Source organism: Pyxicephalus adspersus, chromosome 8, assembly GCF_032062135.1.
Source record: "Pyxicephalus adspersus chromosome 8, UCB_Pads_2.0, whole genome shotgun sequence".
Classification (NCBI taxonomy): domain Eukaryota; kingdom Metazoa; phylum Chordata; class Amphibia; order Anura; family Pyxicephalidae; genus Pyxicephalus; species Pyxicephalus adspersus.
The window spans coordinates 40,918,266-40,932,736 of record NC_092865.1 but is presented as its reverse complement, the minus strand read 5'-3'; the positions used below and the strand labels follow the sequence as shown (position 1 = coordinate 40,932,736).

General features: G+C 36.1%; 1 protein-coding gene across 2 annotated transcripts in view; it reads left to right on the top strand.

Moving 5' to 3' along the window:
* Positions 1-14,471, top strand: part of DDR2 (discoidin domain receptor tyrosine kinase 2) — a 47,900-nt gene that overhangs the window by 25,716 nt on the left and 7,713 nt on the right. Inside the window, exons 9-16 of one of the 2 annotated variants that reach the window (XM_072420143.1) lie at positions 1,292-1,354; positions 2,252-2,382; positions 2,849-3,047; positions 3,722-3,942; positions 7,801-7,928; positions 10,709-10,900; positions 11,155-11,389; positions 12,314-12,463. In XM_072420143.1, coding sequence (XP_072276244.1) covers positions 1,292-1,354; positions 2,252-2,382; positions 2,849-3,047; positions 3,722-3,942; positions 7,801-7,928; positions 10,709-10,900; positions 11,155-11,389; positions 12,314-12,463 — 1,319 coding nt within the window. The remainder of the gene's footprint in view (positions 1-1,291; positions 1,355-2,251; positions 2,383-2,848; positions 3,048-3,721; positions 3,943-7,800; positions 7,929-10,708; positions 10,901-11,154; positions 11,390-12,313; positions 12,464-14,471) is intronic. The other variant, XM_072420145.1, reaches the window with a different exon arrangement.

Sequence of the window (14,471 nt, the reverse complement as noted above, 5' to 3'; positions counted from 1 at the left end):
AATGGAGAAGGAATATTTAATATGTTGCAGCACAGGTGGAGAATAAACAGAGAGGTCTTTGCACAGAAGATAAAGCTTCCTACAGATATTCAGGAAGACAGCACAGTAGCACAATAATGAAATTGTCAAATTTCACAATACTAAAAGTATGTACAAATGTCAGATAATATTCGTTCAAGATGAACAATCATGCTTGTCTAGGGCGAAAACCTGAAGGTAAGGAAAGTAAAGTTTACGAGGTTTAGAGTGGCTGTAAAGGCCAATCAAACTCTAGGTGCAGAAAAATAAAAGGGCCTGGGAGCTGCAACACTGTTTAGGTAGTTTTCTTTGATATATATTTATAAGAAAGAATCTGACATTCACTGCACGTAAATATTTCTGGTGCATATGGAGAGGACAGTGGTTTATTCACTACCACCAAATGTTTGGTGAATGTCACATTTACTGCTCTATATATTCACCTTCTTGCGTTTTGTGTATCTCTTGTTTGTTTTTGGTGTATTTTATAAATTTTTTTTCATATCAATGAAAAAAATTGTATATTTATTGTTTTACAGCATGCAACAATAAAATACACATGAAAATAAGGAAAAATCACAAATACATTCTTGAAGGTTTTTTTCCGCGATATGGAAAAAACAGCCATAATAGCAACCCATTGTTAAAAGGTTGCTATTTTTTATGCAATTTTTTCTACTACTATGTAATAAAAACTCATAAAGTAAATGAAAATGAGCAAAAATAGGACATTTTAAAAACATTTTGGGATTTTTGTTATTTATGTTTTTATATTAACTTCAAACTTTTGTTTATCAGCAGAAACCAATAATGATCACCATAGGCTCAATTCACAAAGCTTTAACACCAGATTAAGATCTTTATTTTGGCCATGTGACATAATTTTCCAGTCTTGAATAACTAAAACTGACCGCCACTTTAAAAAAAGGATTCTTTTCCTAGTGTGTTTGCTTTTTTATAGTTGAGCCTCATGTCACAAAGCCTCAAAGTTACAACTTCAAAAGTACTGTAAATAGAAGTGATATGCTATAGAAATTATTGTGTATATGCATTGAAAGACTGAAACAGATTTCCAAAGGGGGGCATCAATTTGCAAGGGTTACGTGTCCTTTGTTTAGCTTTTTTAGTTTTAGGTGATTTGAACCTTGACTGGTAACAGAGTTTTATAGGGCTGCATTTATGCTTGCTAAAAAAGAAGGATCAGCCATTACATTAGTATGTATGCCTGTGTATTTATACACAAAAGAATTAGTATATTTCCTCTGTTTTAAAGATGCTACTATGTACAACAATTCACTGAGTCCCCCACGGCCAGCTGGTGTTCCTACCACATATGGTAAGTATAAACAGTTTTTCATTATTGTGCTAGCTAAGACATGTTATGGGTTATTTGTCTTTAAATTTTATTAGGATTCATAGGATTCATGTTAAGAATTCCAAACAAAACACAAATAACTTATTACTGGTGTGATGGGCTGGCTCTGCAAAACTTGCATGTAACCCTCCCCAGGCTTTCCTGCATCACCTATACAAGTCATTTAGGAAGCTTTTTGTAAATGTAGGTATATTTGGGGCACATTTTCCACTTGAACAACATTGCTGAAACATATTTTGGTCCCTGGATACACACAGAGCTGAAGTCATCCTTGTGCTGATCAGAGCATTTCCTATTCCATCATTATCAGATCTCTGTATATCAGTACCATTGGTAAGAACCTTCACCAGCCAACACCAGATTAAAGAGTGATTAAAAAGCTACTATGTTATAATTTAACAAACTAATTGAGTCAGAAAGGGTGTTACATTAGGTTACATTAGTAGTTATATCTATGTATTGTCTCACTTTGGAAGTTATATAACAGATAAATTAAAAAAAAAAAAAAAAAATACAAAATATACCCCATCTTGGATTGTGCATCCAAGATGAGGTACATTTTCATATTCTCCATATTTTCATGTGTGCATGTACTACACAGATTTTTGGTTGCTTTCTTTAATATTGTATTATGTTCTTAATTTTTTTTACATAAATCCAGAAGATTGCTACTTGTGTCGATGAACTAAACATGCCTTTTACTCTTATGTTCATGCCTAATGTTAACATTTACCCTCTATCCCTATTTAATGTACAGCGCTGCATAATATATTGGCGCTATATAAATCCTGTTTATTATTAAAAATAATATTAGTAATAGAATATGCTTACATATAGATAATATTTACTGTTTTCTAGATCCGACTCCAAAAATAGATGACAGCCATACTCGCCTCCTGATTGGTTGCTTAGTTGCCATTATTTTAATTTTAGTGGCCATTATTGTCATAATACTTTGGAGACAGTTCTGGCAAAAGATGCTGGAAAAGGTAAAAATATAAACATAATATACATTATTCCATTATTTCCCTTATGTTTTATTTAAATCTTAACAAATCATTTATTATGATTTTGCACTACATGCTTGGCTATACTAGATATAAATGATTAACTTTTTGAATTGTGTTTGTGCTGTCATAACAGTTTATTTTTGGGCCTGGAGAAAACAGGTAAGGAAGTCTTAAGATGCCCAGGCTTAGATGCCCAGACTTAAGCCAGTGATAGCAGGTAACTTGCCTATACACAGGCAGAGCTCACATATTGATGTTACAACCAATGTCTATATGTACGAGATGATTACTGTCATTTTTATTCTAAGCAATTAAGCATGATTTAAAAACAACAGATGTAATATTTTATACTGTATATTATAATGTTTTATACATTTCTGAGTTTAAAATATTTTTCGGGGGGAAATTGTTTGTTCTGCTGGTCAGAGATTTTCTGTTTTTCTAGGCATCAAGACGAATGTTGGATGAAGAGTTAACTGTCAGCCTCTCAATTCCCAGTGATTGCAATACCTACAATACAAATCGAAGGCATGAGTCTGTGTCAGCTAGTGAACAAGAGTCTAATTCCACTTATGACAGGATATTTCCACTCAGTGCAGACTATAAAGAACTCACAGCACAAGCAGTTGTAGAGGAGGAAGCTGGTAAGGAAAGCCTGTTGAGTGCAAACTTTAAAAGAGGAGCTGTATCAACTATTTGACATTATTTTGTTCAAGATCTTCAACAAGAGTTTCAGGCAAATAAAACAAACTGTAATGTAATGTGTATTCTTTCAGTTAATGCAATTATAAATTACCCACTGGCTGCTGAAATGACAAAGTTGGAATAAGAATGAGTGGCACCTTGCTGAGGCAAGGTGTTTCTGGGATTTACATAAATGGAGGGCTGATAGATTAGAGATGTTAGGGCCGCATGGTAAGTGTCTGATATGAGGTGTTGCAGATACCAGCTCTCTTTATGGTGTTCTAATTTGACATAGATGTCTTACTTTACCTATCTTTTGGGTGATCTGTGCAAGTCTTGACATAAGGAGTAAGATATAAACCTATTGTATTCAATTTTAGCTTTGTGCACTCACAATCCCACTATCGAATATCTAATATGTTTTTGGGATATAGGAATAGAAGAATATACAAACTTTAAGCAGATAGATTCATACCTGGTAGTCTAGTCTTGCCAATGTGCAGTTGCTGTGCCATCCTTAAAATGAGTTGGTGCACTTTATATCCATTATATTCATATTGAATATAATCATCAGCTTTAAAAATGTAAGTCACTTTTCATTTATTTGAAATGTTTTTTTTTCTCCCTAAAACAGGAAGTTCTGCTGGCAAGTTGCCAATGCCCACTAATGCTGAAGGAGTTCCACATTACGCAGAGGCAGATATTGTTAATTTGCAAGGGGTGACAGGCGGCAACACCTACTCAGTCCCAGCAATCACAATGGACCTCCTATCCGGTAAAGAAGTTGCAGTGGAAGAGTTTCCAAGGAAACATTTAACCTTTAAGGAGAAACTTGGGGAGGGTCAGTTTGGTGAGGTCAGTAAGTATTTTTGTTTGTATGCAAACCTTATTAGTTTTGTTCCATAATTATGTCACCATTTTACATAGAAATGTAAATATAGAAACTGTCTCTAATTCATTGCATTTTTTGAGGAGCACTTTTTAGTCAATAAACATTTTAAAGTCAGATACAGAGTCAGAGTGTTATATAGTACCCTATACTACAACAGTTACACACATAGATTCAAGGACACATAGTAAGCATATTGTGAAAAATACTTCAGGGAGCTGGACTTTGGGACATTGCAGTAGTAAACACCTTCTGCTAAGCTGCTAGCAAATATTCATCTAACAAAAAATCAATAAAACAGCCTAGTATGGCTGATACCTAATATAAAATTGTTATAGCAATTAAAGCAGATCTATCACCTTATTTTTTATGTAATAATAAACGATAGATAACCGTTTTTTATAAAGTATAAAAAGTGTTTTTTATTCCTAAACAATTTTTTAAATAAAAGAGGAGACCCCTCCCCCTCTGTGAATGGGAAGCCTGGAGCCTCCTGGGGTACCTACGTCACGTATCCCAGGAGGCCGCTGGCTGCTTTTTCTGCTCATGCCTGATTTCAGGTATGCACAGAAGGAGTTTCTACTGTAAAACAAAACAAAAAAAAGCACTTTTTTACAATTTCCAGAAGTGTATCACCAGTTCTTGTGCATGCAGATCTTTATGGTGGTGTGCACCAATGTAAATATTTAAATGATGCAGTGCAATGATGTGAAATAGGAGAACTTATAAAGTGTGAAGTAGAACATTTGTATTAAAAAAAGCATTTTTGGAAAATACAGGATAAGGGGCAATGTCTTCAAATATTCAATATTTTTGCCACTGTGACTCAAAACATGTAAGAAACCTCATTTTTTACTTTGTCTAAAAAGAACAAATATAAACCGTAGAATACATATATTTGTTACTAAACTGCAGTAAAAATAAAAAACATGCGCATTGCAAATTGTAATGTATAACTGACTAAATGAGTAAACAATAAAGTATATCTGTGCCAGTAGTCTAACGGCTGTGGAATAATACTCAGAAATGTTTAGCAATAATGTGGAAATTTGTATGAATAGACAGTGTTTTTAAAATCTGATTAGGTGTGGAAAAGCACAAGGGAAGTTTGCATGCCATCTAAGAACATACAAATGAAGGAAACATTCAAAACTCTGTGAATGGCTATCTGCCTGGAACAAATGTGTTTTTTTATTTCAATAATTTTTATTGATTTTTATAATAATGCAAAGAAAGGTAGTAAAAAAACAAAGTTAATATAAATATACCATTTGTCCAGTTTTGTTTGACAACAAGTGCTATAAAGTCCAACAAAAAAGGGGGAGGGTGGGTGATCTTCATCTTAACTTAAAGGAATGTAAAGTAAAGGAAAAGTCTGGGGGGTGACCAATTCAAGCCAAAACTGCCTTATGCCATTAGGTCTAGGGGTATCTTTCTCAGGGGGCAATCAGGAAAATAAATGATCAGTGGTTCATTAGCTATTACCCAGATATGTAATCCGTGGTTCCCAGGTATTATAAAAGTCTTGTTAAGGAGGGTGCAAGTAGTTTATCATTGGACATGATCCAATTGAGTTTGTTTTGGTGAAGTCAAGGGGAATGATAGAAGCCTTCCAATGGTAATAAGCGCTGCCAATAGGATATATGTTATCAAGTGTGCTACCCATTTGGGGGAATGGCTTTCGGTATGTATTGTCTTAGGTAAATTAAATTAAGTAAATAAATAAATTAGATTGGCAAACCCAGGGTTTTCCCTCTCAGGGGATTAATGTCATTCACAACATGACCATGCAAAAAAACACAAAATTTAGGAAGGAAGTAGGAAAGGGTATAGAAGTCAGTATATATAGAGAAAAAGGATAATCATTTTTTTTTCAATGCTATACATCCAAACCATGAGAGTGGTGATGTCGACTATTTAGGTCACAATGATCCATCTGAAAAGGAGGAGGGTAGTTAATAGAGAATTAGTTTTGGATGTGATATGGAATTACAGATAATGAATGGGGAAAGTTCCCCAGGTAAAGTAAAAATTTTTACATTTAGCTAATTGGGCCAGGTAGTTAAGTGGGAAGAAATGTAAATCAATATGTCATCCTTTATTAGGCTGCAATAATGCTCCAGGGAGTCACACGGAATACCTTTGATGTTGGGATACTCATGGATGGTCAAGGCTAGTGATTCTATTACAAGGGAAAGAGTAGCAGAGAAAGAAGACATCCTTGTCTATCCCAGTCAGAAGCAACTGCTGAAATGAAGTCTAACATTCTGCTAGTCCGGTTTTGGACCCAATGTTTTTTTCAAGAAAGCCCACCTGGTCCAGATTAATATATAATGGCAAAAAAGAGTCCAATCTCTTCGACAAGATTTTTGTCATGATCTTAAGGCTGCAATGTAAAAGGGATATGGTTCTTTAGTTGGACATGTCGGTGTGGTGCTTACCTCTGCAGTGACCACTTTGTCCTCTCTTCAGTAGTTAAAGTTGGCTGCAAGCTGTGGTACCACCAAGCTAGAAATGTTTTCGTAGTATAAAGTGGAGAATCCATCCAGACCAGGTGCACTTCCCAGTTTAAGGGATGCAACAGCTCACAGTATCTCCTCCACTGTACAGACCTTGTCAAGTAAATCCATGTGAGCTTTATCTAATTCAGGGAGGGAAATATTTGAAAGGAAGAGGGTAGTGGATGGCCCTGTAAATTTCTTGTAATGTTTCAAGAAGCAGTGTTGGGTTTTGTGGGAGCCTTCTATCTCATAGCCTAATTGTGGGGTTAGCATGGGTGTGGAGTCTGGGGTTTAATGTATGTGCTAGCAGTGAACTGGGCTTGTCTCCTCCTTCATTGTCAGGCACAGATTAAGTTCACGTTTCGGAGGCGTTCAATTTGGGAACGAAAATCCAGGCGGCGAGGGGGGCCGGATGCTACTTGCTGGTATGAATGCGTGGACTATTCTTGTGTACTATAAGTGCACCGCAGAGTAGAAAGTATAATTCCTAGCTGATGGTTTCTGCCAGAAGTCAACAAATTTGTTTTTCAAAATGAATACATAGCCAAAATAGTGACTCTCACATGACCAATTTTTATTTTTCTTCCTTTCTACAAGAACAATGCATTTTTAAAACATTATTTTAAATCATAAAACAATATATGACAATTAAACTTTACAGTTTTACAAACTTCAAGCAATGTATTGCATCTCAAAATGCAACAGAAAAACATTTCAGCAACAAGATACCAAACCCCATGTAAGCCAGTCTTCGAGCACTACAGTTAGAAAGAGTTATGTGAATGGTGAATTGCTAACAAATGTCTTGATTGCGTACAGAGAAAATATTTTTAATATATTTTAGTTACTAGTTTCTTTCTTTTTTGCAGTAACCAGTTTTAGGCGAAGTCTACACTGACTTTAAATTTAAACACTTAAAAAAAGCTCATAAACCTTTTGAATGATTTCTTAAGTATTTATAAAGTTGTTTAAAAGCAAGATATGTTGTAAAGAAGAGTTAGAATAGGGAAAAACAATTCAAAATGCCCTAAAACTCCTAAATTATGTCAGCAGGATCATTTATAGGCAATTTTAAGTGTTTGGGCATTTGCAAGGTGTTTGGGGGCATTTTAACACTTTACAAACGCTGCAGAAAGCTTTTTCTTTACAACCCAACGAAAAAAAAACACCTTGCTGTGGACTGGCTTATGGAAAAGAATAGGAATTTCAAACATACGTTTAAACACCAAGGAGACTTAATTGAGGAGTCTGTGTAGAATTAGCCTTAAACACAAGTCTACAGCTGCATTTTACTTATTTGGACCATATGATTATTTTTGATAGGTTCATCTTTGTGAGGCTGAGGGTGTGGAAGACTTTCTGGACAAGGACTTGATTCTGGACACAACTGTTGGGCAACCCACTCTTGTGGCTGTGAAAATGCTCAGAGCAGATGCCAATAAAAATGCCAGGTTTGTACATAATTTGGAATATTAAATCAATGGAGAAAAAGGGTAACTAAAAGGGAATAATAAAAACTCTCTAATATTTTTTTGTATTGCACTAAAGGTAAAAATGTAAAATAAATAATGAGTGCACTGAGTATGACAATCAAGTGGTAATACCTACCTAAGACAGGGGTGCCCAACTGGTGGTTTGCGATCTACCGGTAGATCACAAAGGCAAAGCCTTGATCACGAGAGTACTGGAAAGGAGACTAATGGAGATTTTTTTACAAACATAAATCTAGCTGGTGTGGAGAAATGACATTTCAGTGTTACCTTATTCCACAGTAAAGATCTTGGCACAGTTTTGAATGGTTGAACCAGCAGCACCAAGTCTTTTGGCTGAAGACACAGCATTGTATACATTAGTCAAAAAAAACAGAACCAAGCTGAGTTATCCCACACAATTGGCTTACACTGTGCAATTGCCTTCAAAGCATGTTATAAATCTGACACCAAGAGGTAAGCCTCCTAGATTAGGCTCTTCGGGGCAGGGTCCTCTCCTCCTCCCGTGTCACTGTCTGTCATTTGCTAGCCCTATTTAATGTACAGCGCTGCAAAATAGGTTGGCGCTATATAAATCTTGTTTATTATTATTATTAATAATAATAATAATAATATTAAAGCCAGGGTACCTTAGAATCATAATTTATTGCAAGCAGTGTCTATATGGTATTTTATTCCTACTTTTTCACTAATCAGACTAATCAGTAATTGGTAGCCTGTGGCTTTTCTTTAAGTCATGGTGCTTTTCATACAAGAAAGCAATGTTATAAAGGGAAATAATGCATTAAAAAGAGAATACATTGGGAAAAAATTTTAGGTGTGTGTGTGTGTGTGGTGAGGGGTTATGCTCAGGATCGCCTTTGCTGGGGTCAAAGGACACTTGTCCGGTTCATCTAATTCAGATCACACACCTAAGTATCAGTTTTAAGCTGACTTGTAGCCAGGTTTATTTGCAGGTTGCAGATAAAATAACAAAAACAGCAAAAGAAAACCTCTCCTGTCCGGCACTTACTATACATCCGACGTTCCTGTCTATCAGCTGGAGGGCTTCTCCCTGTCAGCTCAAAACCAGGATTTCAGCAACCTTTTACTCAGGTTTGAGTTCATTCACACAGACCAACTTTCTGTGTGCCCAGGCAGAGAGAGAGAGAGAGACTGACTGAGCTCCTGGCTCTGGTATATCCCCACCCTTGGTGCTTCTTCATTAATTATCTCACAGGTAAGAGTCTTCCACCTGCTACATCACATAGGAGAGGAATAGATATATATATATATTTTACCTTATACAGCACAACAAGGTCCCTAAGGACTAAGGTCCAAAAGTCAGACTGAGTTTTTTTTTGTTATACTTTGTGTGCTGTGTTTATACTATCTTAAGAAAAAAAATAAAAGTAAAAATTAATTTTATAATGGGTTTTAGAATAGAATGAAATTTGGAATAGAAGTTTTAGAATGGATTTGGAGATGTTAGTAAGTGGATAGCAAACACCTATTTTATTTTGGTATTATTAACCACCCGGGCGGTTACCCCGAACCTGGTTCGAGGTAAGAAAACTTGCTGAAAGCGTTTACCCCGAACCAAGTGCTGGGTAGCTAAAAATATAAACAAGCGTTATATTGCAATCCGATTGTCATACAACATTGTATGACAATCGGATTACAACTGAAAAAAAATACTTACCTTTTCCCCGCAGCTCCTCCGGAGACGTCTTCTCTCTTCTATCTTCTCTCGGGGTGTGCAGTGACGATCTCCGGGGTTTCCCAGGGAGGTCGCTGCATGCGTCGGTGCGGGCGGGAGGCGGGGCAGGAAATTTAAATACAAAAAAGCTGTATTGAGTCCACTACAAAGAAATCTTTATATAATTTATATATAGTTGTATTATATATATATTATATAAGCTACTGTACAGTTACATTACATTATACACTATTTTTTTTTAAGATTTTTTTTTATGTTTTATAAAAAAAAATTTATTATTAAATTTATAATATTTTGGACATATTTCGGTGAGTTATGCAGTAATTCAGTGAATTATAAGTAGCTATTGAGTAATTCGGTGAATTATAGCCTACAATCTAAAATAAATTTCCATGCAAAAAATGTAACACTTTTTGCATGGAAGTTTGGAAAGAATTAGAATACCCGGCATTCGTGTACGCGTCCCTCGGCGATTCCTGATGATGTCCATGCGTGCGCCCGTCGACGGGGGTCGTAGCGGGAAATTCAAATATTTTTCAATCCAATACAAAGTCCTGTATCCAATCCAATACAAAATAATACAAAATATATTTATGTGGTTTTGTCTATAGGTATGTGACATTGGACTTTGTTTCACTAGGGAGGTGTTTTAGAAAAATATATTACTATACAGTATACCGAATTATTGCATTTTCAGTATTTTTTATTTATTTATGCATTCTTGTTTAAGCTGATTTTTGTGTTTTTTATTTATGTTTATTAAAAGTAAATTTTTTACTTTTTTACATGATTGTGTGTTTCAAAATTTTTTATATTCATGATATCTACTAGACCCTTGTTTGGACATATTTCTGTAAGTTACAGGTCTACAATTAAAAAAAAAAAAAAATTTCATGAAAAACAGTGTACTGCTTTTGGTACAAAAATTTAGACATCAGTGAAACGCCCAGGTGGTTATTAATAATAATAATAATAATATATTAATTTTATTTTATTCTCATTAATGGCTTTGGATTACAACTCATTTTTTTTACTTTAACAGAAATGATTTTCTCAAGGAGATAAAAATAATGTCTAGGTTAAAGGATCCCAATATAATTCGACTTCTTGCTGTGTGTATTACTGAGGACCCCTTATGCATGATTACAGAATACATGGAAAATGGAGATTTAAACCAGTTCCTTTCTCGACAGCCAGTGGACAGAGAACAGCCAAGTGCAAAGCCCAGCATCAAGTAGGGATATTTTGATTTGTTTTATGCTGAGAAAAAAGCTTTGGGTATGTGGGTTATCTGCCTGGTTACTGGGGAACATTATTTTACTGTAGGATTTCTGAATGTATTGAGGAGTAGTATCATTATTAAAGTCATATTCTAGGTGGACATGGATATGTTTTGAATATGTTTAAATGTTTCAATCCTCTTTTGCATCTCTTCTCTTACAAAGGACACAGAACCTTTGACTGATTGAAAAAATACATGTTTTTCAGCTACTCAGACCTCAGATACATGGCAGCACAGATTGCTTCTGGTATGAAATATCTTTCTTCCCTTAACTTTGTACATCGTGACCTTGCAACAAGGAATTGCCTTGTTGGTAGGAATTATACAATCAAAATAGCTGATTTTGGAATGAGTCGGAACTTGTACAGTGGTGATTACTATAGAATCCAGGGGAGGGCTGTTCTTCCTATACGATGGATGTCTTGGGAAAGCATTCTAATGGTGAGTGAATGCAGAAGTTTTTTTTTCATAAAGTCATTGTGCAAAACACAATTGTTTGCATTTATTGATGATGTGTAATACACATTGCTGACACACCAATAATACCACATGAAGTATTCAAAGTATGTCCAGGCAAAATGATAATGACCAATTATTGCCATTCACCCTTCACAATGCACCCAGAGAAAACAAAAGCAAACAAAATGGAAACTCACTGCAGATAAATTACCAATCAGAATGGAACCCAGGACTAAAAAGGCAATAATGGTAGGCAAAGAACAATATTTGCTTCTGTTCTGACTTCATCATTTGTTAAAGCATACCTCAACTCAGAATTTTCACTTTACATAAAAGGGTAGAGAACTCCTTTATGTATGGTAAAAATTTTGTTTTTTTTTTTGTTTGTTTTTTTTGTGTTTTTTTTTAGATGCAACACTCTTTTAAAAAAAAAAAGTGCAGCACCGCCGCCTAATTTTCGGCCGCCTAGGCAGTCAAGAATGAATGGGAGCGCAAAGCCTCCCTGGATACCTTCCTTACGCATCCTGGGAGGCTTTGGTACGTGAGCGCAGTGAGATCAGCAATTATATTTTTCATCCTACGTCACCCGATCTTGCACCTGGATCGGGTGGCGTAGGATGAAGAACCCGGAAGAGAAGACGAAGATGGTGGCGCCTGGACGTGGGACCCGACGCCGGACACCCCTGGAGTGATCTGACTGCCCTGCAGGATTGAAGGTGTGTTTTTGTTTTGTTTTTTATTTCTGAGTATAGTTCCTCTTTAAATGTTGAATACACCTTTATATGATGACAGTTTTCAAAATATAAAAATAGTGTGTCTTATGTTTTGTAAATATTGTACTTATATGATTAGTGAAAATATTATAAATCAAAATACTAAATATTAGTCTTTATACTTTAACTATAGGGCAAATTTACAACAGCAAGCGACGTGTGGGCATTTGCAGTTACTTTATGGGAGATGTTGACTTTTTGTCGAGAACAACCCTACAGTGAAATGTCCGATGAGCAAGTCATTGAGAACACAGGAGAATTTTTCAGAGACCAAGGAAAACAGGTAACAGAAAAAAGGGATGGGGAAGATAGACTACCATTGGTAAACCTGGATGATCCCACAAAACATGTACCTGGTCTAGGACTGAAAATAGTTTTGCCAACAAATAGCAAATCCAGATTTGCTGGATCACTCAGGTTCTCTCATGATAGTCTATATTCCCCAGTCCTGAAGAGCTTTAATAAATCAGACTGACTGCACTACAACACACACTACGTGCAATATGATGTGGCTTCTATACAAGCACATCATGTTTCCATTCTAAATGTCACTGCACATAAAATAGTTACTAGATGAGTGTTGTGTTGATGTACCATAAAACTTGCATTTTCACAGCGCATCAATGTAAACAGTTTCTAAAGCCAAATAAGCCGTGTTAGAATTAAATAATTTATAGTCATGTGAAAAACAAAGTACGCCTAAAGGAAGCTTATCAGTTCAGCATCTGGATGTGGTGCTGAACCATAGATGTCTGCTGGCAGATCCAGTAATAGGCTCTGCCAGAATCTGCTAAATGCCAGACACTTTAAAATGAGCTCTGGAACACAGAGGAAATCACACAAAGAATCATGCATTTCTGAACTGGGATTACAAAACGGAATCTTAGGACCACATAGCCATGAAAAACCAATAAGATTTTCCAGAAAAACTGATAAAAAGATAAAAAAATAGATTTCAAAGGTTTCACTATATTATTATACAAATAATTGGTTGGTAAGGAGATTTCCTGAAACTGAACAGGTTACCAAAACAGTGGCAATAAAGTTGAATTTTAGCTTACAGCATGGTCTAGTCTGAACTAGTTGGCTTCTTCAGAAATATCAGAATGAGGAGGTCTATGTATAGTGAAAGAAAGACCATAGTTGTAATAGAAACCAATCCAATAAATGCATATATAAAATTGAATAATGTTTGTAAATCTATAAGTTGGTTATATAACCAGTGCAAAAATGCTCTGGATTGCAACATATATATCAACCAGGGAAGATAGCCAGAGGAAGCCACAGGATACGTCAACAATTAATATGGTATGTAGGTACCAAATATGGAAAAAAATTGATTTAGGAATATACTAGAGAAATAAACCACGTGCATGAGGGCCTTTGTGTCTTTGTTTACAAATGTGAATAATAAAGGTGAACTATGATGTTTAAGTAAGACATAGTGCTTTAACTGCATAAATAGTGAACTATTTATGTCATACGTCTGTAGAGTAATAAAGGATTTTATGTAGTTGATGCATACATTCATAACAAATAAACTGTGGAAAATTAATCTTAAGTGATTCCAGGTATCAAGTAAGTAGAAACAGTATAGGCAGTTCCAGGATGCATGGAGAAGCTGACAGGCATATAAAGGCGGGAGTTCCACCTCACCTCTGACCATCCAGGACATGTTTTCCTCTTAAGGCTGGTTTGGTGGTGTCCCCGTCTCCCCCTCCTTTATTTACATGCCTGTCAGCGGGGGTAATGAACCTTCACCACTAGTGTGTGATGGATTATTTGGTGTATGGTAACCACCAGGTTACTCCCCCTTTGATCACTCTACCAAATAGAGAACAAGTGATTTCACAGTGGAGTACCAAAATGGCGGAGCAGAGTGTGTTGGCACAGCAGTATCACCAGCGATGAAAGCCTGGTTGCAGGCAAGTGACAGGCTAGGCAGAGTTGTGGGCTAATGAAAGCCAAGTTAGGTGGCAGACAAGACAAACAGAGTTCAGAATTCAATGTCGTAGCAAGCAGCAGGCAAGGCAGAACAGTTAAATAACAAAGGTCAGGGCAGGTGGCAGAGAAGCTGAAGGGTCAGGCAGGCAGCTGTTGGGACAAAGTATTAGGGGTGTTACTGCTTGGTCATGAACTGGGAGCTGATCAGAACTTTTAGCATCTGCCGTTTCAAGGAGAGAGCTCACATAGTGACCCAGCCCCTAGGAATGTTTAGACATATGATGATGTACACAAACCCATGCCAGGAAGCATGCAGCAATGTGCAATAAAAGAGCAGACCCTGCCAA